Raw genomic sequence first — 23505 nt, forward strand, 5'->3', positions numbered from 1 at the left:
TGTGTCTGCAATTCTGCCCAGACACGATAGGAGGGATTATATGTTAAGAGCCTTGTGGATTAACTCAAGACTTGAAGGAATCTGCAAGGCTTTAGGGGGTAAATTTCTATCAGCATGGCCCACAGTTGTAGGTAGAAGGAATTTGTTTTGTAGAGACGGGATACACTTAAACAAAGGTGGTGCAAAAGTTTTTGCCAGTATTATTGAGGATACCTTAAAGGCTCAGGGAAACTGCTAGTTAGGGGGGATGTGGGTAATACTGACACGCGTTTATCTGATAATATTGGTCAATGTAACTCTTGCACATACCTTAAGAGTTCTTATCTGTTACCCCAACTGGACGTATTATCTAGATGTTCTGGGGCCAAAGACGTTTCACGTGAGCGGGTAGCTAATATCAGGGAAGAGAGCCTAAAAAACTTCAAGGGTTGTGTTATGGTTGTTAAATATACAAGAACAGTAAATCTTAATTGTTTATACAGTAACATTAGAAGTGTCGTCAATAAAATGAGCGAATTCGAACTGCTGGTTAAAACAAGTAACGCGGACATAATAGGGCTTACGGAGACGTGGTGCCACCCGGAAATTGGGGATGATGAGTTTCAGTACGGCTTGTATAATGTATTTAGGAAGGATAGAGTAGATAGAAGGGGTGGTGGGGTAATGCTTCTTATCAGAAGCAGCCTGAGTGCGACGATAGCTTTCCCGGATTCAGACATTTCACATGCTAGTATAGAGTCTGTATGGTGTGAGATAGTTGGAAACAAAGGTACAATGCGAGTAGGCGTAATCTACAGACCAGGTGATTGTGAAGACTATGACAAAAGCCTCTACAAGCAAATGGAATGGGCAAGTAAGCGTCAATGCCTTATTATGGGTGATTTCAATTTGCCTCTAATTGATTGGAGTAAATGGGAAGGAAACTCGACATGGGGAACAAAATTTTTAAATCAACTAGATGACTGTTATTTGTATCAACATGTCAGGGAAAGTACTAGAGAAAAGAATATCCTAGACCTCATCATCACACATGAATCAGATGACATAACAGGGCTGACAGTAGAAGAACCAGTAGCAGGAAGTGATCATGGAGTTCTACGGTGGATGATGACGAGAGAGGTAGCAGAAGTAAAAGGCAAAGGAATGGGTTTTAATTTCAGAAAAGGAAATTACGATGCCTTAAGGTACTACATGGCCTCTATTAACTGGGTAGATATCGCGCAGAGAATGAATACAATTGAACTGTGGTACGCTTTTAAAACATTAATCACAGATGCCTTGAATGCGTATATACCATTAAAAAAAATACTCCACGAGAAGGGTTCCAAGTTGGATGAATAGTGAAGTTGCCACATTACTTGAGCAGAAAAAGGTGGCATGGAAAAGTTACAGAGCAATAAAAAGTACTGAAGCCTATAACAGCTACAAGGTGATGTGTAATAGAGCCACAGAAAAGGTTCGACAGGCAAAGGCAGTTTATGAGAAATCACTAGCAAACAGAGCAAAGAGGGGGGATAAAGAATTCTTCACATATATAAATGCCAAGAAGAGCAGGACAAACCAGATCGGACCTTTACGTAAGGGAAAGGGGATAGTAATAAATACACCAGCTGCCGTTGCAGATGAACTCAACAGTTATTTTGCATCGATATTTACAAATGAAAAGCCTTTTGTGGCAATGGGAAATTGTGGGAGCGAAGTTAAAAAATATGTAATTAATGATATTGAAATTTCGCAAGATTATTTAATGAAAAAACTTTCAAGCCTACAGACTAGTAAGGCTCCTGGAGTTGATGGAATATACCCTATAATCTTGAGAGAGGCGGCAAGCGAGTGCATTGAACCACTGAGGCTGGTTATGCGAGCATCACTAGACTATGGGGAGATTCCCTTGGATTGGAAAAGTGCAAATGTATCTCCCATACATAAGGGTGGCTCTAAAAGTGAAGTGGGAAATTATCGACCTGTCGGTCTGACTTCAGTAGTAGGGAAAATCAATGAGGCATTGATCAAGGGTGGAATTCAGGGTCATTTGGATCGAATTGAAATTCTCAAGGATACTCAGCATGGTTTTGTAAAGGGAAAATCATGTTTAACAAATCTGGTTCGCTATTTCGAAAGGGTCACTCACGAGCTGGATTTAGGGAATAATTTCGACATTGTTTATTTAGATTTCAGCAAAGCTTTTGACTCAGTCCCACATGAGCGGTTGCTTTATAAGCTGGAACAGGTTGGAATCACTGGGAAAATCCTTAGATGGATAGAAGGATGGCTTCAGGGCAGGAGGCAGAGGGTTGTGATAAATGGCTATTCCTCAGATTGGGTTGATGTAAGAAGTGGGGTTCCCCAAGGATCAGTATTAGGACCACTGTTGTTTTTAATTTTCATAAACGACACTGAATAAGGGATAGAGGGCGTGATGTCTAAATTTGCAGATGATGTTAAAATTGGTAGAGTAGTTAATGATCACTGTCAAGCTGAGCTTCTTCAGAGAGACCTAGATAGACTTCAAGAATGGTCAGAAAAATGGCAGCTGTGCTTTAATCCAACAAAGTGTAAGGTATTACACCTGGGAAACAGTAATCCCAAAATAACTTATTCACTTGGTGGAGTTCAACTAAACCCAGTACTGGAGGAAAGGGACTTGGGTGTTACGATACGGTCAGACATGAAATTCTCTGAGCATTGTAAACAGGTTGCAAGGAAGGCCCATGGTGTCCTATCGATGATCTATCGAACTTTTGCAAGTAGAGATAGGGACGTGATAATCCCATTATATAAGGCCTATGTTAGACCACACTTGGAATACTGTGTTCAAGTATGGAGACCGCACCTAAAGAAAGACATCGAGCTTCTTGAAAGGGTGCAAAGAAGGGTAACTCGCCTGGTGAGATCGGCAAAAGGGCGTCCTTATGAAGAAAGACTTCGAATATGTGGGTTGCAGAGTTTGGAAACTAGACACCTTAGAGGAGATTTGATTGAGGTGTTTAAGGCTCTGAGAGGCATCAGTAAAATGAATGAGGACAAAATTTTCAAGATTATAAATGATGCTAGAACTAGGGGACATAAATTCAAGTTACGGGGGGAAATGTTTAGATTGGACTGCAGGAAGTTTTATTTTAGCCAGCGAGTTATAAATTACTGGAATAAGTTGCCTTCATGGGTGGTAGAGGCCGACAGTTTGGGGAAATTCAAAGGTTATCTGGATAGTACTTTCTGGTAAGGGAAGCGCATAGGATGATAGGATTAATTTCCTTTTTATTTAATTTTTAATTTCATTTTATTATTTTTATTTATTTATTAATTATTATTATTTATTTATTAATTATTATTATTTATTTATTAATTTAATTTTTGTTTTTATCATTGTTTTGTTCGGATTTTTTTTTTTTTTTTTTTGGCTGGTGCAGCATAAGCCATAGGCTTTCTTGCACCATACGGCCGTTACTAATACTAATACTAATCACTTTAACAGAGGACCGTTGCATCCAATTTCATCAGAGGGGCCCCCTAGATAAGTATAGTGAGTGCTAGTTGCTTTTCCCTGCTCATACCATCCTCCATAATATATCTATAATCTGGTTTTATTTTTTACTATCAACTTTATTCTTTCTTTTTGGTGGTTGTCTGGGCAAGCGGTGGGTGCTTAAGCTTTTCTGTTATTACTGTTACCGCATTAGGACCTCCATGATATGATTTTATTGTTCAGGTGATTGGCATTTTAATTAATGTCTGTCTCTGCCTGTTGTGGTAGTTTGCATTATGTTTGAAATGCGGTACTGTTCATGGCTGTTGCATCCAGGTGCCTCTGATGAGATTGGATGCAATGTTGGTCTGTTACTGTTCCTTGTTGTCCATCTTATATCTATTCTCTTTTATAGTTGGTTTATTCTGTCATTTTAGTGATATTTCACATATTTTTGACCTCGGCATATCGCCTCAGCACTGGTCCTAAATTTATTATTTATTTGGTTTATAATTTTGGCTATATTTGCCCTAGTTTTCTAAAAAAAATTTTCAACACAGTCTTACCACGCATTTTCCATTTCCGTGTTCATTATTATTTATTTATTTCTTCACTCCTTTTCTGCTTTTTTTTTGCATCTTTTGATTCTATATTTTTACATGTTGTTGAATATTTCTTACAGAGCCAGTTACTTTAACATTTATCTTTTTCTTTTTCCTTTTTCCTCATAATTTATTTTTACAGTTATATATATGTATATATCATTTTTTTTTTTTAATTTAATTTTAAATTCAATACTAATGGCCACTTCCATTTTCAAGCTTATTTTGAATTTTGTGTGCTATGAACAGTAGTGCTGTGTTCCTATGTGTCTGGCGCCTACGTAGCCAGGTGGGGAGCAGCAGTGCGTAGCACACACTTCTTGATTAGACCGGGGTTCGAGCCCGTCACCACCAAATACGGAGGATGCGTAAAGGTCAGGGAATGACCACCGCATATCCCGGAGCAATATGGTCTTAGTTGCTAATGCTCCTAAAAAAAAAAAAAACCAAAATAAATGTTCCTATGTGCTTATCACTCTTCAACATTTAGGGCAGCAAATAAAATTTGCTGCCCTAAATGTTGAAGAGTGATAAGCGTTAACCAATCAGAAAACAATATTGAAAAAAATTTTGGTACCCTCTTGAATTTCCGCCCGTAAGAGCCGCTTTCCTCGCCTACCCACTTGCAGCAGCCCTGACTACATGAAGCACAAGAAATTTGAAAATTTTGAATGCATGTAGTAGTACATGTCCAGAATGAATATTCCATTTTGTGTTTTCGGTTTTAAAAAAATAACAATATCTTACAAAACAACTCACATAAGACTCTTGATGGTTACAGGACCAGTTAGAGAGTAAAAGTGAGTTAGCATTAGCATCAGTAGTGGCATTATGATGCACAAAAGCAAACTTATACAACCTCAGCCAAAAAAACTTCTCATTTCACTTATTAATTCCCTCCAAAAGCTTGTCTAGGTCATCCCTGAATTTATTTAAGCTATCAACTTCCACAAAGACAGATGGACATTTGTTCTGGCAATCAACCATTCACTGGCAAAAGGCAAATTTTGGCACATCTATTCTGCAACTGTCTTCCCAAAATTTGAATTTATGCATCCCCACCAAGAGCTTAATCTGAGTAAGAGGAACAATCCGAATAGCAATGAGCTTGCTCAAACCTTTCAAGTCCTTATACACCTCAGTCAGATTACCACACAGGTACTTAGTCTCCAGAAGATGCAATTTTCAGAACTTAAGACTTTCTTGGTAAAAGTAATCCTTTGTTCCCCTCACCAATCTTGCTCCCCTTCTCTGTACTCTTTCCACACCTCTACATTCTTTCTAAAATTAGGTCACCAGACCTGTACACAGTATTCAAGGTGTGACTAACCATTACCTTATACAAAGGGATAATCACCTCCTTATCCTTGCTAGCAAAATTCATGCATATCATTGACAAAATCCAATGACTGTCCTGGCAGGTTGTCTGCACTGTTCAGAGAACTTCATATCTGACTGCTCAATTACCCCCACCCCCCGGTCTTTTTCGCTCTCCACTGTCCTGGATACAGTACCACACATCTGCTGTTACTGCTACCCATACGTAGTACTTTGCATTTGTCAATGTTAAACTTCAGTTGCCACTTCTAGGCTCATCTATCTAACTTTTCTGGATTCTGTTGCAGTAGCATACTCTGATTACTGTTACTAACAACCCTGCCAACCTTTTTATCATCTCAAAATTTGGACATTAAGCCTGATATTCATTGAAATCATTGATAAATATAGAAAGAACAATGGGCCAAACACCCTGGGAACTCCACTAATAACATTAATCCACAAAGAGCAGTGTCCATTTATTACCACTCTCTGTCATCTCCAACTCAAACATCCCTTTCTCCATAACAGCAACTTGCCCTTATTGTCATCCTGCTCCAATTTGTACAGCAGTCTTTTACTTGCAACAATAGCAAAGGTTTTCATGAAATCCAAGTACATAAAATCAAAATTATTTTTTGCATCCAGTTCCTTTGTGACCACATTGTATTATTCAATTAAACTGGTCAGAAAACATTTTTCCTTAACAAACCCATGCTGTTTGTGAACTATAATTGCAGTTTTGTCTAGATAATTCCGCATTATTTCTTTAACCAGTGACTCCATTATTTTCTGATGTGAAAATGGGGATACATTTGCACATCTCCTGTCCATGGGGACCTCCCCCCAAATCCAAGGATGCTCTCATAATTATGGTAAAGGGATTGTTTAGTTCCTTTGCTGTCTCACTTAATATAACTGAATTAATCCCATCCACCCTAGGTTCCTTTCTCATGTTTAACTTCAACAATTTCTTTTCCTCTTAATTATTAAAAAATCACTTAGCTCCCTCTTAGAGTTTGATAACCTTCTGTCCTTCGACTTTCCTACAGTATTCCTCGTGTGTGAACATAGATGCAAAATATTCTTCAGTGTGACATCCTCCTCAGTAGGATCATCAACAGTCGAAACATTGTTATCAAGGGGACCAATCTGATTTATCCCCTTCCTTCTAGAGTTTACATAAGTAAAGAAATCTTTTCTTTTTTCCTTTGGATCCTTTGCCAAAGGTTTCTCGTAATTCGCCTTCGCTTGCCTAAACTCCTTTATAACTTGATTACACACCAGCTTATATTTACCATAGGCTTCTGTATCACTTGATAATTTTACATAGATCCCATACATTTTTCTTCTGTGCTACAAGTCTCATTATTTCATCTCACATCCATTTAGACCTAAACCTTGAACAGTATTTCTTAGTTGTTATTCTTAGTTGGTTCCGAGCTTAATACTTCCCATGTAGAATTTTCTGTTGGCATCATCATCATCATCATTTGGTCACACTGTATAGAATTTAAAAATTATCTGAGACCATTGTAGTCACCTTCATAAAAGCAAAAAAAACTCTTCCCTTTACCCATGATGACAGTTACATCTTTAAGTAAATCACACATGAATACACTATGATCACTGTCACCTAGTGGTTTCTTTATCTGCAGATTTGTAATGCATGAATAATAAGAGTAGGAGACCGTTGGAATTACTTAACAAGTACAGGTCACTGTTGAAAAAAAGCTGTGAATTAGGGTTGAATTTGAAAGTGTCTGCAATTCTGCCCAGACACGATAGGAGAGAGTATATGATGAGAGCCTTGTCGATCAATTCGGCTCTGGAAGGATTGTGCAGGGCTCAAGGGGTAAAATTTTTTTCAGCCTTGTCTGTACTTGTTAACAGGAGAGATTGCTTCTACAGGGATGGGATACACTTAAATAGAAAGGATGAAATGTTTGCTGATGCTATCGAGGCAGTGTTAGGTGGGTCGGAAAACTGCTAGATTGGGGGGGGGGATACAAGGACTAATAGATTAACAGTAGCCACTGGCAGAGGTGAAAGTGATTCTTGCACTGCTTCTATTGGAATGAGCCACAGCCTGGAAAATAAGATGCAGGATATTTCAGAGACTGCTGGGAATCATTGGGGTACAAATAAACACATAGGTTGTGTTAGGGTAGCTAAGAAAAAGAACAGGTGCATGTATACTTGCGTGTACACCAATGCTAGGAGTTTAGTAAATAAATTTGATGAATTTGAGGTATTGCTCAAAACATCAAAGGCAGATATTGTGGGGATTTCAGAGACGTGGTGTCACACAGATATAAGGAATGCAGAACTGGAATTTGGGGAGTACAATGTCTACAGAAAGGATAGACAGGGTAGGAAGGGAGGAGGGGTTATGCTATTAGTTAAGAAATACATAAAATCCAAGGAAGTGAAGCCAGTCGACATTGCTGGACAGTGCAGTGTCGAGTCAGTTTGGTGTGACATAAGCATTGGGAGATCAAAATTGAGAGTAGGAGTGTGCTATAGGTCTAATGACTCTGATGAGTATAATAAGAAACTGTACGGGGAAATAGAGTGGCCAGTAAATCAGAGAGTCTTATAATGGGGGATTTTAATTTCCCAGATATTGACTGGAATTTGGGGGCTGGTCACTCACACACACTAGCAAGGCTTTTGTGGATTTATTGGATGATTGTTTTCTACATCAGCATGTTCGGGAGGCAACTAGAGGGAGTAATACTCTTGATTTGATTATCAGTAGTGATTCTTCATGCATTAAGAATCTGCAGGTAAATGAACCACTAGGTGGCAGTGATCACAGTGTGCTGAAGTGGGATTTACTCAAAGAGGTAACTACCATTAGGGGTAAAGGGAAGGGTTATTGCTTTTGTAAAGGCGACTACGATGGACTGAGACAGTATTTAAATTCTATACAGTGGGACCAACTGATGATGTTACCAACAGCAAATTCAAAATGGGAAGCATTCAAAGAACTTATCTTGGAAGCTACTAGGCTTTACATACCAACTAAGAAATATTGTTCAAGGTTTAGGCCTAAGTGGATGTCAAATGAACTAATGAGACATATGGCAGAGAAGAAAAATGCATGGGATACCTACAAATTAACACGTGACACAGAAGCCTATGATAGATACAAGTTGATCTGTAACCAAGTTACAAAGGAGGTTAAGCAAGTGAAGGCAGATTACAAGAAATCTTTGGCAAGGGATGCAAAGAAAAACAGCAAAGAGTTCTTTACTTATGTAAACTCTAGAAGGAAGGGGATGAATCAGATTGGTCCACTTGATATCGATGGGTCAACTGTTGATGATCCTGCTCAGGTAGCTAACAAACTGAATGAATATTTTGCATCGACATTCGCACATGAGGAGTTATTCAGCGAGGGGAATGCCAGAGGTGTATTCAACTCTGGCAGTAAGCTAGAGAATCTTGTAATAACTGAGAGTAAAGTGGAGGAGAAATTGTTGAAGATAAATACAAGAAAGGCACCTGGGGTGGATGGGATCTATCCAGTTATATTAAAGGAAGCAGCAAAGGAAGTAAGCAAACCCTTAGCCATAATTATGAGAGCTTCCTTGGACTCAGGGGAAGTACCCATGGACTGGAGATGTGCAAATGTGACCCCAATTCACAAAGGAGGATCAAAGGGCGACACAAATAATTATAGATCTGTTAGTTTAACTTCTGTTCCTGGAAAATTAATGGAGGCACTGGTTAAAGAAGCACTGCAGGATCATCTAGACAAGACTTCAGTTATAGCTCAGACACAGCATGGTTTTTTTAAGGATAAGTCTTGCCTGACCAATTTAATTGGATACTATGATGCAGTCACAAAAGAACTGGATGCAGGGAATAACTCTGATATTATATACTTGGATCTTAGAAAGGCTTTTGATACTGTTGCACATGGAAGACTGCTGCACAAATTGGAGCAGTGTGGCATTGGAGGCAAATTGCTGCTATGGATAAAGGGGTGGTTGAGGGGGAGAAGACAGAGAGTGGTAATCAATGGACACTGCTCATTGTGGACTAATGTTATTAGTGGAGTCCCTCAGGGTTCAGTATTGGGTCCATTATTGTTTTCTGTATTTATAAATGATACTGATGATGGTATATCAAGCTTAATGTCCAAGTTATCAGACGATACGAAGGTTGGCAGGGTTGTCAAGGACACTACTGACACTATGCTACTGCAACAGGATCTGGAAAGGTTGAGCAGATGGGCTGAGAGGTGGCAAATGAAGTTTAACATTGACAAATGTAAAGTACTACATATGGGAAACAGCAACGTATCAATTCTGTGGTACTACACTGACAGTGGTAGAGAATGAAAGGGACCTAGGGGTGGTTGTGCAGGCAGATATGAAGTTTTCTGAGCAGTGCAGACGGGCTGCAAGAGTATATAGGAATTCCTATATATCACTATATACTGCAAGAGTATATAGTGACATATAGGAATTTTTCTAGCAGAGATAAGGAGGTGATTATTCCCTTGTATAAGGCAATGGTCAAACCACACCTAGAGTACTGTATACAGGTCTGGAGGCCTCATTTCAAGAAGGATGTAGAGATGCTGGAACGAGTACAGAGAAGGGCAACAAGATTAGTGAATGGAACAAAGATGTGCTCATACGAAGAAAGGCTTAAGTTTTGCAAATTACAGTGTCTGGAGACTAGGCATCGGCGAGGTGATCTGATAGAGGTGTATAAAGCCTTGAATGGTTTGAGCATGCTCAATGCTGATGGGATTCTTCCTCTTGCTCAGAATAATCACCTGAGAGGGCATAAATTCAACTCCTCAAATAGGCCTCTGAGGTTGGGTATATTCATATTACGTTCTTAGCGTTTTTTCACCAACCTTTCATGGAGTAAAATAAAATTAAAATAAAATAAAACAAAAATAACACAAAAAAATAACACAAAATAACACAAAAAAGCAATAAGAAATGCGGAATATGACAAGTCCGCCGTGGCCGAACATTTTTGGGAGAAGCAGCACCAGATCTCCCCAGACGATGCCACTATCACCGATCGGGCGAATAGGTTCTGGGACCGTAAGTGGCTCGAGAGTTTGCGGATCAGCTCTACAACCAACATTAATAGAGATAGGGGTGTACGGATTCACCCCCTTTTAGAGACTATTATCCTAAAAAAGGATGAACGGTTCCGTACGACTTCCGTTCGAGCCACTTCCGGTTCCACAATGCAAGAGAGCGGAACACGTGAGAATGGAAACATGTGATGCCTACCATTACCCTGCTGATATTTAAAGGTGTACTGAATAATAGAGAGTACTGCTGAAAAAGAAGGCTGGAGCCTTTGAAAGCTACGGGATTTTATCGCTTTTAACTTAGTATATTTTAATGCATTTTAATCTTGTGTTTTAATACTTTTAATATTGTAATACGTATATTAATTTTGTAAATACAGGTTATTGTAAATATAGTTATCAAGATTTGTTTTGTTTTGTTTTATTTTATTTTAATTTTATTTTACTCCATGAAAGGTTGGTGAAAAAACGCTAAGAACGTAATAGGCATAAATTCAAATTCAGAAAAGACAGATGTAGGATAGACGTGAGGAAATTTGCCTTTTGCCAGCGGGTGGTTGGTTGGTGGAATAGACTTCCATCCCTTGTCGTGGAAGTTGATAGCCTAAATAAGTTTAAGGCTCAGCTGGACAGGTATTTCGAACGAACAGAGGGGTGAAGTGAAAGTGGTTATTTTTTATTTATTTATTTATTTTATTTATTATTATTTTTTTTGGCTGATGCTGCATAAGCTTGCTTTCTTGTATCAAATGCCTCTACTAATGCTAATTTCAGATAATCAGATCAAGAGTGTTACTCCCTTCCATTGCCTCACGAACATGAGGTTGCTGTAGAAAACAGTCATCCAATAAATCTACAAAAGTCTTGCTAGTATGCAATTTTTTTTGGACAGGTATTTCAAACGAACAGAGGGGTGAAGTGAAAGTGGTTATTTTTTTATTTATTTTATTTATTATTATTTTTTTTTGGCTGATGCTGCATAAGCTTGCTTTCTTGCATCAAATGCCTCTACTAATGCTAATGCTAATTTCAGATAATCGAAAGAATAAACGAGGAAGATCAAAAGTTGGGTCTGTGAGTTTGAAGTTAGACAGTAAATGGATGTTGGCTGGTGGCAACATGTTCGGATTGTTTTGAAAGACAGAGTGGGAATTATAGAAGCGAATTTAGAAGAAGAACAGTGCCCGTGGAAGTATTCTGTAGAAAAGGCATGGAGGAAAACAGTACATCTATGAGACACAGTTTAGAGACTCTGTTAGACATGAGTCATTAATTAATCTAACTGACCTCTTCCGAATGGAATCTAGAAGCCTGAGAGAGATTTTGGGAGCACCATCCCAGATGTGGGGACAATATTCCATGGCAGTGCAGATTTGTGATTTGTGCAGAGTGAACAACTGTTTGGAAGAAAAGTAACGCCGAGAGCGAAAGAGAAAACCGTTTTTTAGATGCAAAGTAAGCAATATTTGTAATGCACTTGTGCCAATAGAGATTAGAAGTCAGGTAATCCCAAAAAGAGATATTGGAGTGTGACCAAAGATAAGCATAGAAGCAGAAGAATCCTCTTTGAAAGAGGATTCTTCTGCATAGACAACTATGCCCAGTGGGGCATAGACAACTAAGTTGTCTATGCCCCACTGGAGAATTACCTGGAGATCAGCATTTAAGGAATTGGTAGCGATTATTAGAGAAGTTGAAGCTGATTGAGCAGAGAGAGCAAGGTTTCTCAAACTGGAAAGTAGAATGCAATGTGCTATCATCAGCAAAACTATGGATAGGATTTCTGGTCAATCGAAGGAAGTCATTAATATACAAGAGGAAAAGAGTGGGAAAAATAACTGAATCTTGGAGGACACCAGAATTACTGGAGAAGTTAGAAGACAGAGAGCCATCTACCATCACCCTCAGTGAGTGGTCAGGGAGAAAACTGGATAACCAATTACAAAAACAGTGGCAAAACATAAGATGAAAACTTGTTTAGAAAACTTTTATGTCAAACACGATCGAAAGCTTTTGAGATGTCAAGAGACATCTCAAAAGACATCTGCTTGTGTTTCATCAAACGTTTCCATTGAATTTGTCCATAAATGGGTAACATAAGCAAGAATATCACCAGTGGATCGACACTGATGGAATCCATACTGGCGATCGTTTATCAGACGGAAGGTTTCTAGATAGTTTAAGAGTTGGCGGTTAATTGATTACTCCATTACTTTAGAAAGAGTAGAAGTAATTGTAATGGGACGATAATTGGATGAGTGATTTGTCACCCTTTTTAGGAACTGGCTGGATATGAGCAAATTTCCAAGCAGAAGGAAAATCACCTTTTGAATAAGAAAGTGAAAAAAGGTGGCAAAGAACAGGAGTAAGTTCAGAGCACAGGTTTTGAGAACAAGGTGGAGAAATACCAACAGGAACTGGAGCTTTCATTGCATCAAGATTCATCAAAATCCTTCTGACATCCTTTTCACGGAAGACCACAGGAGGCATTGAATGGAGAGCACTAGGAATATTGGGAGTTGTTTCACCAAGATCATTAATCCATGAGTTGGAAGAAAAATGGGATGCTAGCAGGTCAGCTTTATCCATGGCTGATGTGACAATAGAACCATCTGGTTTTGACAGAGATGGGCAAAAGTTGCATCCAGTAGCTTTGGCAAGAGACTAGAATGTTCGGATACCATTAGGGCAAGAAGCAAGTTTTCTACTCTTAGCCTGTTCAAAATCTAGTTTGGACTGATTAATAACTGCTTTACAATTATTAGAAATTGGAAAATTGAAAACAAGCCAATTACGATATGCAACATTCTTCTCTTGAACAGCCTTATCACATTTATTGAAAAACCAAGGTTTAGATAAAAGATGAGATTTTAAGGTGGAATGTGGAATAAAGGATTCCATTCCTACAAGAATAATTTCACCGACACGATCTGAGCAAACGTTTAAATCAAAAGTTTTGAAACAATAATCCGACCAGGGGAAAGAAGAAAAGAAATCTCGATGATCGTCACAATTTACATTCTTGTAATTCCAAACAACATGAGGTTTGGAATAGCCATGAGATAAAGGCTCCTTTGGAGAAGAGACAATCACCAAGTTGTGACCTGAGGTACCTAAAAGACCATTCATTTCGACCACGTACTTGGAAGGGTTAGCATTAGCAAGGGCACATGATGCAAGAAAGCGAGCTTATATAGCATCAGCCAACCCTCCCGTTCTCATTTCACTCATCCATCTGCTGCAAATGTTTGTCTAGTTGTGCCTTGAATCTGTTTAAGCTATTAACTTCTAAAAGGGTTGCTTGTGATAAAAAGATCAAGCATGTTGGCTGTATGCTTAGGATTATCTGGGATTCTGGTAAGTAAATGAACAATCTGTGTGAGGTTATTAGTAATTGCAAAAGCTTCAGCATTTCGACCAGCTGGATCTGTGGGAGTAGAAAACAGAAGCCAGCTGAGTCTGTGGGAGTAGAAAACGGCCAGCTGGAGTTGTGAACCTTAAAATCACCAAAGAAAATTACCTCACTGTTAGGAAAGTCGGACTGGAGTCTGAGAGACAAGTCAAGTCAAGTTGCAAAGAGAGGAAGTCAAAGAGTTCAAGGTGATTAGTGGAGTTGGGAGAATGGTAGAACAACAGATGAACTTGACAGAATGGGGTAGAGAGATTTTAAGCCAGAGAAGATTGAAAAGAGGTTGTTGTTGTTATTTGGTTTTTAGGAGCATTAGCAACTAAGGCCATATTGCTCCGAGGATATACGGTGGTCATTCCCTGACCTTTCTGTATCCTCCGCATTTAGTGGTCACGGGCTCAAACCCTGGTCTAATCAAGAATCGTGCGCTACGCACTGCTGCTCCTGCCCACCTGGCTACGGAGGTGCCTATCGAAAAGAGGAGATTCCAAATTACCAAGTTTCAGACAGGGAATATCAGAATGGACATATGCACAAGTACCACCTTTGAGGCGAAAGGAATCATACAGCGAATAATTTGGGCAATTGAGATGAGCAGTGGTTGAATCAGCAGATAACTGAGATTCTGTCAGAAAAAGCACATGGTGTTTGGCAGACTGTAAGTGGAAATGCATATCATTGAGATTAGAACTGAGACCATGTATATATGTGAAATGAACTAGGAAGTGTTTGGAAGGTTTAGATCTTTTTGCCGATAAGTTTGCTCTATCAGTTTGACTATTCGTGGTGTATTCAATAGTAAGAAAAAGTGGGGGGGACATGCTGTATGAAGTAATGAAATTTTTGGATATGGCGTACACATGGTAAGAATATAAACAGATTCTTGACATAACGTGGCCTCGACAATGCCCCCTGCATACACATTACTCGGACTCCAGTTACTACTGGCAGAGTAGAGGTAGCAGGATTATACACTAGCTGATCCAAAAGCTTCCTAAAGAGTTACCAATAGGTTCGGTCAGGTGTACCAACTAGCGGCCGGCCTGCGAACACCATTTTAGAGCTGTACCCTCGAAACATTAGGAAGTTTGGATCTCACCATAGTGTTCATCATAACCTCAAAAGACATCAATCATACTTTGTGAATTGGGAACTTTGAGAACTTGTGAATTGGCCAATTCACAAGTTCCAGTCAATATATGGGAAAGTTAAAATCCCCCATTATAAGACAATCTTATTTCCTACCCCTCCATTTCTCAGTACAGTTATTTGTTGTACTCATCATAGTCATTAATCCTATAAAACAGTTCCATTCTCATTTTTTTCCCCCTTATGTCACACCAAAATTTACTGAACATTGCACTGCCATAGATTTTATGTTTCTTAACTAACAGCATAATTCCTCCTCCCTTCCCATCCTATCTGTCCTTTCTGTACATACTGAACTCGTCAAATTCAAATTCTGCATTCCTTATATCTGTGTGACACCAAGTCTTTGATATCACAACAATAACCGCCTTTGATGTTTTGACCAGCACTTCAAATTCATAAAATTTATTTACTAAACTCCTAGCACTGGTATACAGGCAAGTATACATGTACCTGTTCTTATTCCACAGCCCATGTATTTACTTGTTCAATGATGACTCCCAGCAGTCCTTGAAATCACCAGCAACTTGTTTTCCAGGCTGCTACTCATTCCAACAGAAGCAGTGCAAGAATCACTTTCACCTCTGCCAACGGCTACTTTTAATCTATTAGCTAATTAATTAACTTAATTATTAGTTAATATATTTCTTAATAGGAAAGATTACTTCTATAGGGATGGGATACACTTAAATGAAAAGGGTGCAAGAATATTTACTGATGCTAAAGAGGCAGTATTAGGTGGATCAGAAAACTGTTAGTTTGGGAGAAATTCACAGACTAATAAGATTAACAGTAGCCACAGACAGAGGTGGAAGTTATTCTTGTACTGCTTCTATTGTAATGAGTAGCAGCCTAGAAAGCAAGTTCCTGGGGATTTCAGAAACTGTGGGGAGTGATCATGAAACAAGTAAATATATGTGTTGTGTTAGGGTAACTAAGAGTAAGAACAAATGCATCCATTGGTGAAGAGTGTAATGCTGAGTCAGTTTTGTGTGAAATAAGCATTGAGAAAGCAAAAATCAGAGGGTAGGAGTGTGTTATAGCCTTGTTTGTTTGTTTGTTTTTTTGTTTTTGTTTTTTTGGTTTTTAAGAGCATTAGCAACTAAGGCCATATTGCTCCGGGATATGCGGTGGTCATTCCCTGAATGACCTTTCCGCATCCTCCGTATTTGGTGGTGATGGGCTCGAACCCCGGTCTAATCAAGAAGCGTGTGCTACGCACTGCTGCTCCTTCCCACCTGGCTACGGAGGCGCCTGTGTTATACCCTAATGACTCTGATGAGTACAATGAACAACTATACAGGGAAACAGAGAGGGCCAGTAAATCAGAATGTCTTATAATGGTGGATTTTAACTTCCCAGATATTGACTGGTGGGTTGGTCACTTGCACATTAGCAAGACTTTTGTGGATTTATTGGATGATTGTTTTTCTATAGCAGCATGTATGAGAGGCAAACAGAGGAAGTAATAACTCTTGATCTGATTATCAGCAGTGATTATTCATGCATTAAGAATTTGTACATATAGGAACCACTTGGTGGCAGTGATCAAAAGATTTTTGCTTTCATAAAGGTGACTACAGTGGTCTCAGACAGTTTTTAAATCTAAACAGTGGGACATATGATTATGAACTCTATAGTGGGAAATATAATGATGAAAACTGATGATATTATGAACAGCAATATCTAAATGGGAAGCATTCAAGGAAGTAATCTTGGAAGCTACAAGGCTTTTGTTCCAACTAAGAAATACTGTTCAAAGTTTAGGCCTAAGTGGATGTCACATGAACTAACGAGACTCATGGGAGAGAACAAAAGCAAAAATGCATGGGATGAATACAAATTATCAGGCAAAACAGAAGATTATGGTAACTAAAATATAAGCTAGTCTGTAATCAAGTCACAAAGGAGGTTAGACAAGTGAAGTTAAATTATGAGAAATCTTTGGCAAAGGATGCAAAGAAAAATAGCAAAAACTTTTTTACTGACAAACTCTAGAAGGAAGGGAATGAATTAGATTGGCCAACTTGATATCAATGGTTCCGCTCAGCTAGCTGACAAACTGAATGAGTATTTTGCATCTACATTCACACATGAGGAATTCTGTAGGGAACTGGAGTACAGAAGTTTATTAAACTCTAACAGGAAGCGAAATGATTCTGAAATAACTGAAAGCAAAGTGGAGAAGAAATTGTTGAAGTTAAACATAAGAAAGGCACCTGGGATCTATCCAGTTATATTAAAGGGTGCAGCAAAGAAGTAAGTAAACCCTTAGCCATAATTATGAGAGCATCCTTGGACTCAAGGGAGGTCTGCACTGACTGGAGATGTGCAAATGTATCCCTAATTCACAAATGGTAAACCCTTAGCCATAATTATGGGAGCATCCTTGGACTCAAGGGAGGTCTGCATTGACTGGAGATGTGCAAATGTATCCCTAATTCACAAATGGGGTTAGTTAAGCCTGTTAGTTTAACTTCTTTTCCGGGGAATATAATGTAGTCATTTGTTAAAGAAGCATTGCAGGATCATCTAGACAAGACTGCAATAACAATTCAGTTACAGCATAGGTTTATTAAGGGGAAGTATTGTCTGACCAATCTGATTGGATACTATGATGTGGTCACAAAGGAAATGGATGCAAAAAATAATTTTGATATCGTATACTTGCATTTCAGGAAATGCTTTTGATACATGGAAGACTACTGTACAAATTTTAGCTAATGTACAAATTGTACTTCCTCTTTGTATTCGCTTTTTCCCACGTTATATGGGGTCGGCATTCAATGTTCCCAATTCACACTTTACATCCTCTTCTTCTCCGCTAGTTGGATTAACTTCTTAACCGGAACACATCTATTGGTTTTGGCATAGTTTTTACGACCAGATGCCCTTCCTGACGTCAACCCTCACCATTTATCCGGGATTGGGATTTAAGCTGCCGATCTACTAAACCTGCTGCAGCCATATAAATGGAGTAGCTCTTATTCAGTGATGAAGCTTCCTTGTGATGTCGCAATTTAATAATTTTATGCAATTTATGCCGAATTTCTAGTCACCACTGAACAAGCAGGTGGCACTGCTGTTGTTCTTTTATCTCCTGGAAACATCCAAATGGCTGACTCAGTAGAATTACTGTGACCTTGAAAATACCAATAATGTATAACTCAGCAACACGTGGTATTTTTAAATGCAATTTGGTATCCTGAAAACTTCTACTTCAAAGCTATCAGGTAGCACAACTATTCTACTAAGAATTCTCAGTGACTGATTATAGTTCCTTAAAAATTTAATGACCTTGAAATTTCCTATGTTTTCCTATGTCCAAACATAATAATGATAGCCATTTTAAAAAAGTTCACAGTCCAAAAAATAAAACCACCTTTAGGTCCCAAATCTTAACCTATCACTCACCCACACTTATTTTATCTAAAATATAACTTCTTTTTGAGCAACACTCCCGAAAACCTTCTTTATTAATTAATTTTAATAGCGCACTAATTTAGCTAGCATACAGCTGGTGCCACCAGTGCCAGCTATATGCTAGTACAAATTGTACTACTTGTACAAACCGTACTTCTGTACAAATTATGGATATTCAAGGTGAAGAATATTATCATCTGGGAACAAGTGCACCAAAACTCAAAAATCCATTCCCTATTTATAAAGAAAGCATGTTTCTTCTACAGATGTAGTATCAAAATAAATTAGCTTAAGATGTGCTGTGAAAGACAGATGTGTCTATCTGGGAGACAAGGATTCCAAATATGTAACTGTACATAAAAAATAAAAAAAAATTTTAACAAGAAATGTTCGTGAAAATCAACGAACATGATCTGTAATTCAAAATGCCAGTGTACCTTGTGACATAATAATAAATGAGATATAAAAATATCACCTGACAAAAAAAATAACAAACAATTAAAATAAAAAAAGTAGAAAAAAAGGAAATAAATTACCATGTTATTCTCCTCCTCATGTAAGTAACTATCAGGCTGACCTATGAATCTGCCAAAGCTGTCAGCTTTGACTACTCATGGAGACAATTTATTCCAGTAATTAACAAACTCACTGGCTAAAAATAAACTTCCTCCAATCCAGTCAGAATCTCTATCCCCGTAATTTCAAGTTTATGGTCCCTAGCTCTAGTATCATTTATAACAGTAAAATTTCATCTCGATTCATTTTACTAGCCCCTCTCAGAGACCTGTACACTTCAATCAGGTCGCACTCTAAGGTGACTGGTTGCCAAACTCTGCAGTCCACATATTCAAAGTCTTTCCTCATATAGGAACCATCTTCAGACCATTTTAAGAGGACCAATGTCTTTTTTAGGTGTGATCTATGCTTGGATGCAGTATTTGAAGTGTGGTCAAGCTTATGCCCCACAACAACAACAAAGATATTCAATAAATCACTGACAGGAAACCTTGCCCTCTCCTCAACTACCTATGCTCAGAGAACTTCATGTCTGTCCATATCATAACTCCCAAATCCCTTTCTTTCCCTACTGTTTTTAATTCAACACCACCAAGTGTATAGGTATTTTGGGGTTGCTATTTCCCAAGTGTGCGACCTTGCATTTTGCTGCATTAAAACATGGTTAATAAGCTTCAATATTGAGTGGTTAATAATCACAATGAAATGGCGATTATTAACCATTCTCCCTATCTTAACATCATCTGCAAATTTGGAATCATGCCCTCAATCCTTCATTAATGTCATTTATGAAAATCAGAAACAAACCTTGGGGGACTCCAACCCAAGGTTTGTTTCTGATTAATCATAACCCCTTTCCTTCTGATCTGCTGCCGACCTGGAATCAATCTTAGCACCTTGCCGATCCCAATATGTTCCAGCTTATAGAATAACCTTTTGTAAGGGAGCGAGTCAAATTGCTTTGCTATGCTCTACTGGGTTTACCACATCAGAGCAAAAAAAAAAAAAAAAAAGATTGAAAAGAACTGAATCTATATACCACTAACAGACTTTCACCAATGTGAACTGGTTAATCTAAGATTTAGCTATCAGAGCAGTAACAACCTGAAATAAAGCGTAATATGTTGATATTTTTGGTAATTACAGTTCAAAAGATAACATCAAGGAAAAATTGTTTCAATTCCCTTTGCTTTAACTACTAGTGACACTTTTCAATCAGCAAACTCATCATTACTTCTATCCCTACATGTAATCCAGATCATATCTCAGATTAATGTATGCTTAAAGTAAAATGAATACTTATATAAACAATATGCTTAAAGCAACCTACCTGTTCAGATGCTGGTAAAGCTGCATACATAGGTAAAACAAGAAGTTTCTTTGAATCCTTCTTGTGTTGCAATTCCTTAGAATGGTCACTATAAAATATTAAATTTTCTTAATTTAAAACAGTATAAAATACCATAGAGTAAATATATTCAAATTAAAGACTGTGAAAGGATCTCTTATTACACTGCAAAGTGTCAGATAAAATTTTTCATTCCCAGTGGTAGGAATTAAAAATTTTAAAAACTGGTTCTCTATCACCTTACTCCCCCCCCCTTTTCAAGTTAAAAAAGAAAAACCAAAACTAGCATAGCTCGCATGGAGTTCGGTGTGAAATGGTCTTTAGGGACCAGTTCGGTGAACTCGGGAAATTCTAGGAACAGGTTTGTGCACACAGGTGCGAACCAGCTGAATCCCACCACTGGGATTAACTCAAAAATAACAAGACCATGTTAATTGCTGGTTGAAGATAAAAAATCTGTGATTTTTTTTGTACCTTCTTAAATACTGTATAGACAAATTTTTATTTGGTGTGGTTTTTCAAATTTTTTTTTTATTGTTTTCCCAAGATGAGAAACCCTGTCTAGTCTTGCACTACTATTTTTGTTATAGTTTAATTCACAATAGTGTAGGAATCACACTTGTCCTGCTTAAATATTTCTCCTAGCTTGAGAAATATTTAGTCTTGAAGTGATATATTACTATTTACACAAAATAATATGAAAACACAATTTATTCTTGAGGAAGGGAAGGATGTTGTGCAAAAAAAATTTTTTTATAACTATTCTTGTTGAATTCAGAGCATTGAATGTATTTCATCATGTTTGTTTCAGTGATTTCTATTCAGACAGCTGGATATTTTTCTATAAGTTTTCTTCTCTCCTTTATTAATATTTATTTATATATTTGATAAAATATTTATTATTTTTGGATGATCTCTTCAACCACAGTATATGTATACATGTTAGAGAATGATGATAATAAAGGAAATATGATAAAACTAGAAGTTAAATATAAAATATAAGTTATATATATATACGTAATGACATTAAAAAATAAAATAGATAAATAAGAAAATAAATAAACATGAAGTAGTCATTAGAGGGAGTAAAATACAAATCCTCCACTTGATACACAATATATTTTAAATTTAGAAATGGATTTATTTGAATTGGATTTAAATTATATTCTAAATTATTTGGAGGCTTTCGGCTACAGTTTGTCTTGTTACCCCTTCTCTACCCTCCCAATTATGATTAATTGTTAGGTTTATGTTAAATTTTCACTCTACTGTTTTGTCATACTACAGGCATTTGTATTAATTTTTCAATACGTAATTTCAGTAATATATATATAGTTATTATAGTAAAAGTATAATATGTACTATATAGATACTGAATATGTATATAAACATAACAGTATACAGTGTGCCAAAAGGCCAATAACTTATAAAGACTAAGATAGCCTGTGTAGGTCTACAATGCCATACCCTGGAAATAAATATATAATTAGTAATAATATATAATACAATAATGATTATGTAGCTAATTATTGATATATATAATAATTATATAACTTTTACATTTATCCCAATTTTTTATATACATATATATATATATATAAAGTTCAACACCAATCAAATTTGATATAAATTTGGAAATTTAAATAAATAATAGTGTTTCATATTATGCATATTTTTAAATATAAAAAAAATATATATATATATACAAATAATAAGCAGAAATATTTGCACATGTACACATTTGACTGTTTTTTAAACTGGAAAATAGAAATTACTAACAGTTTCATTTTTATAATTTATGCCTTTAATGTTTCTTTTTTAATTTTCAGCAGAATTAACTTATTGTATTTTTGAAAATAAAAGGCATAAAAAATATAATTTTTAATTATTTAATTTGTTATTAAAGGCTAAAACTTTGAATACAAAGTACTGTATTGCTATTAAGATAAGTCGAAATACTGATACACTCCAAGAATAATTCAAAAAATTCAAACTTTTTTTGGGAAATTAAACAGAAAGCTGAGACCTGCTAGGTGGTACGCTACCATTGTTTTTATTACTAGGTGTGACAGACTATCACTGGAAAGTTAAGAAAATAAGCTCTTTTCATCTTTTCCCATTAAACATGCTGCTGTTGGGTTAAGATACATTATCCTTCCATCTTCTTGGTCTTCCTCTACTTCATTTGCAATTGGATCTCCAGTTCTTTGATATTTTTGCCAAACCACTTTAATATTTTTTTTTCACACGAAAATAAGCAACCAAAAAAAAGTTGACCGAAGAACAAGTTATTTAATATCGTTACAATAAAAGATTTTTAAGAAACAACACTACCTTTCTATTTTAAAAGTAAAGCTTCACAGCTTTATTTTTAAAATAAAACAACTAATTTCATTTAAATATAAAATTAAACTTTAACATGGTAGACTAAAGTTCAATTTCCCACCAGGTAGGTCAAATTATTTTTGTTCTTGAGGCTGTCATACACATTGTGTCAGGTATATTAAGCCAAGCTTGCTACCAGGAAGTCTCAAATGAAACTGATATTCAGTTCACACTCAAGTCAAGTGGACCTAATTTCACCAAAGCCCATTGGTCTATGACAGCCAAATCCTTGGCTTCCTCACAATGGCGAGACCATTGGTAGCCTTAGGTATAACCCAAATGTGCAAGTCCTGAACCACAGTAGCTAGTAAACTGGAGGTGACCACCCAGTTTACATTGGTTCACCCAGGTGTGAACCAATGTAAGCAGGGGTTGTGTGGCACCCACACTATTCAGAGAAATGCCACCCCCCTCTGTGTTACCAGGCAACACTAGATGATAGACGGCTCTCTTCAACCCGTGCGATACCACCACGTATTGGACGCCAGAAGTGGAGGAACGCATGTTTAGTCAACAAAGCAATGCTTCGGCAACCCCCAACCCTTCTATCAAGCACTATGATTGATGTCTTTTCAGGTTATGATGGACATCATGGCGAGATCAAAATTTCCTTACATTTTTGAGGATGCAGCACTAAAATGCTGTTCGCAGGCAGACCAGCCACTATATAGTCCACCAGTCCAAACCTGTTGGTAACTCATAAGGAGGCTTCCAGACCAGCTAGTGTATAATGCCTCTGCTCTGATAGATAGTGAATAGAAGGAATCAGAGTAGTGTGTATGAAGGGGTGATGAGGAATGTCAAAGCCTCATTACTACC

General features: G+C 37.3%; 1 protein-coding gene across 3 annotated transcripts in view; it reads right to left on the reverse strand.

The window, feature by feature from the left end:
* LOC150079071 (putative ATP-dependent RNA helicase DHX35) overlaps positions 1–23505 on the reverse strand; it is a 427459-nt gene that overhangs the window by 214116 nt on the left and 189838 nt on the right. For all 3 annotated transcript variants that reach the window (XM_090383587.1, XM_090383586.1, XM_090383585.1), the window contains exon 8: positions 20284–20371. In XM_090383587.1, the coding sequence (XP_090239713.1) occupies positions 20284–20371 (88 nt within the window). The remainder of the gene's footprint in view (positions 1–20283; positions 20372–23505) is intronic.

This window comes from Mastigoproctus giganteus, chromosome 10 (genome assembly GCF_048544385.1).
Source record: "Mastigoproctus giganteus isolate SK-2022 chromosome 10, ASM4854438v1, whole genome shotgun sequence".
Lineage (NCBI taxonomy): Eukaryota > Metazoa > Arthropoda > Arachnida > Uropygi > Thelyphonidae > Mastigoproctus > Mastigoproctus giganteus.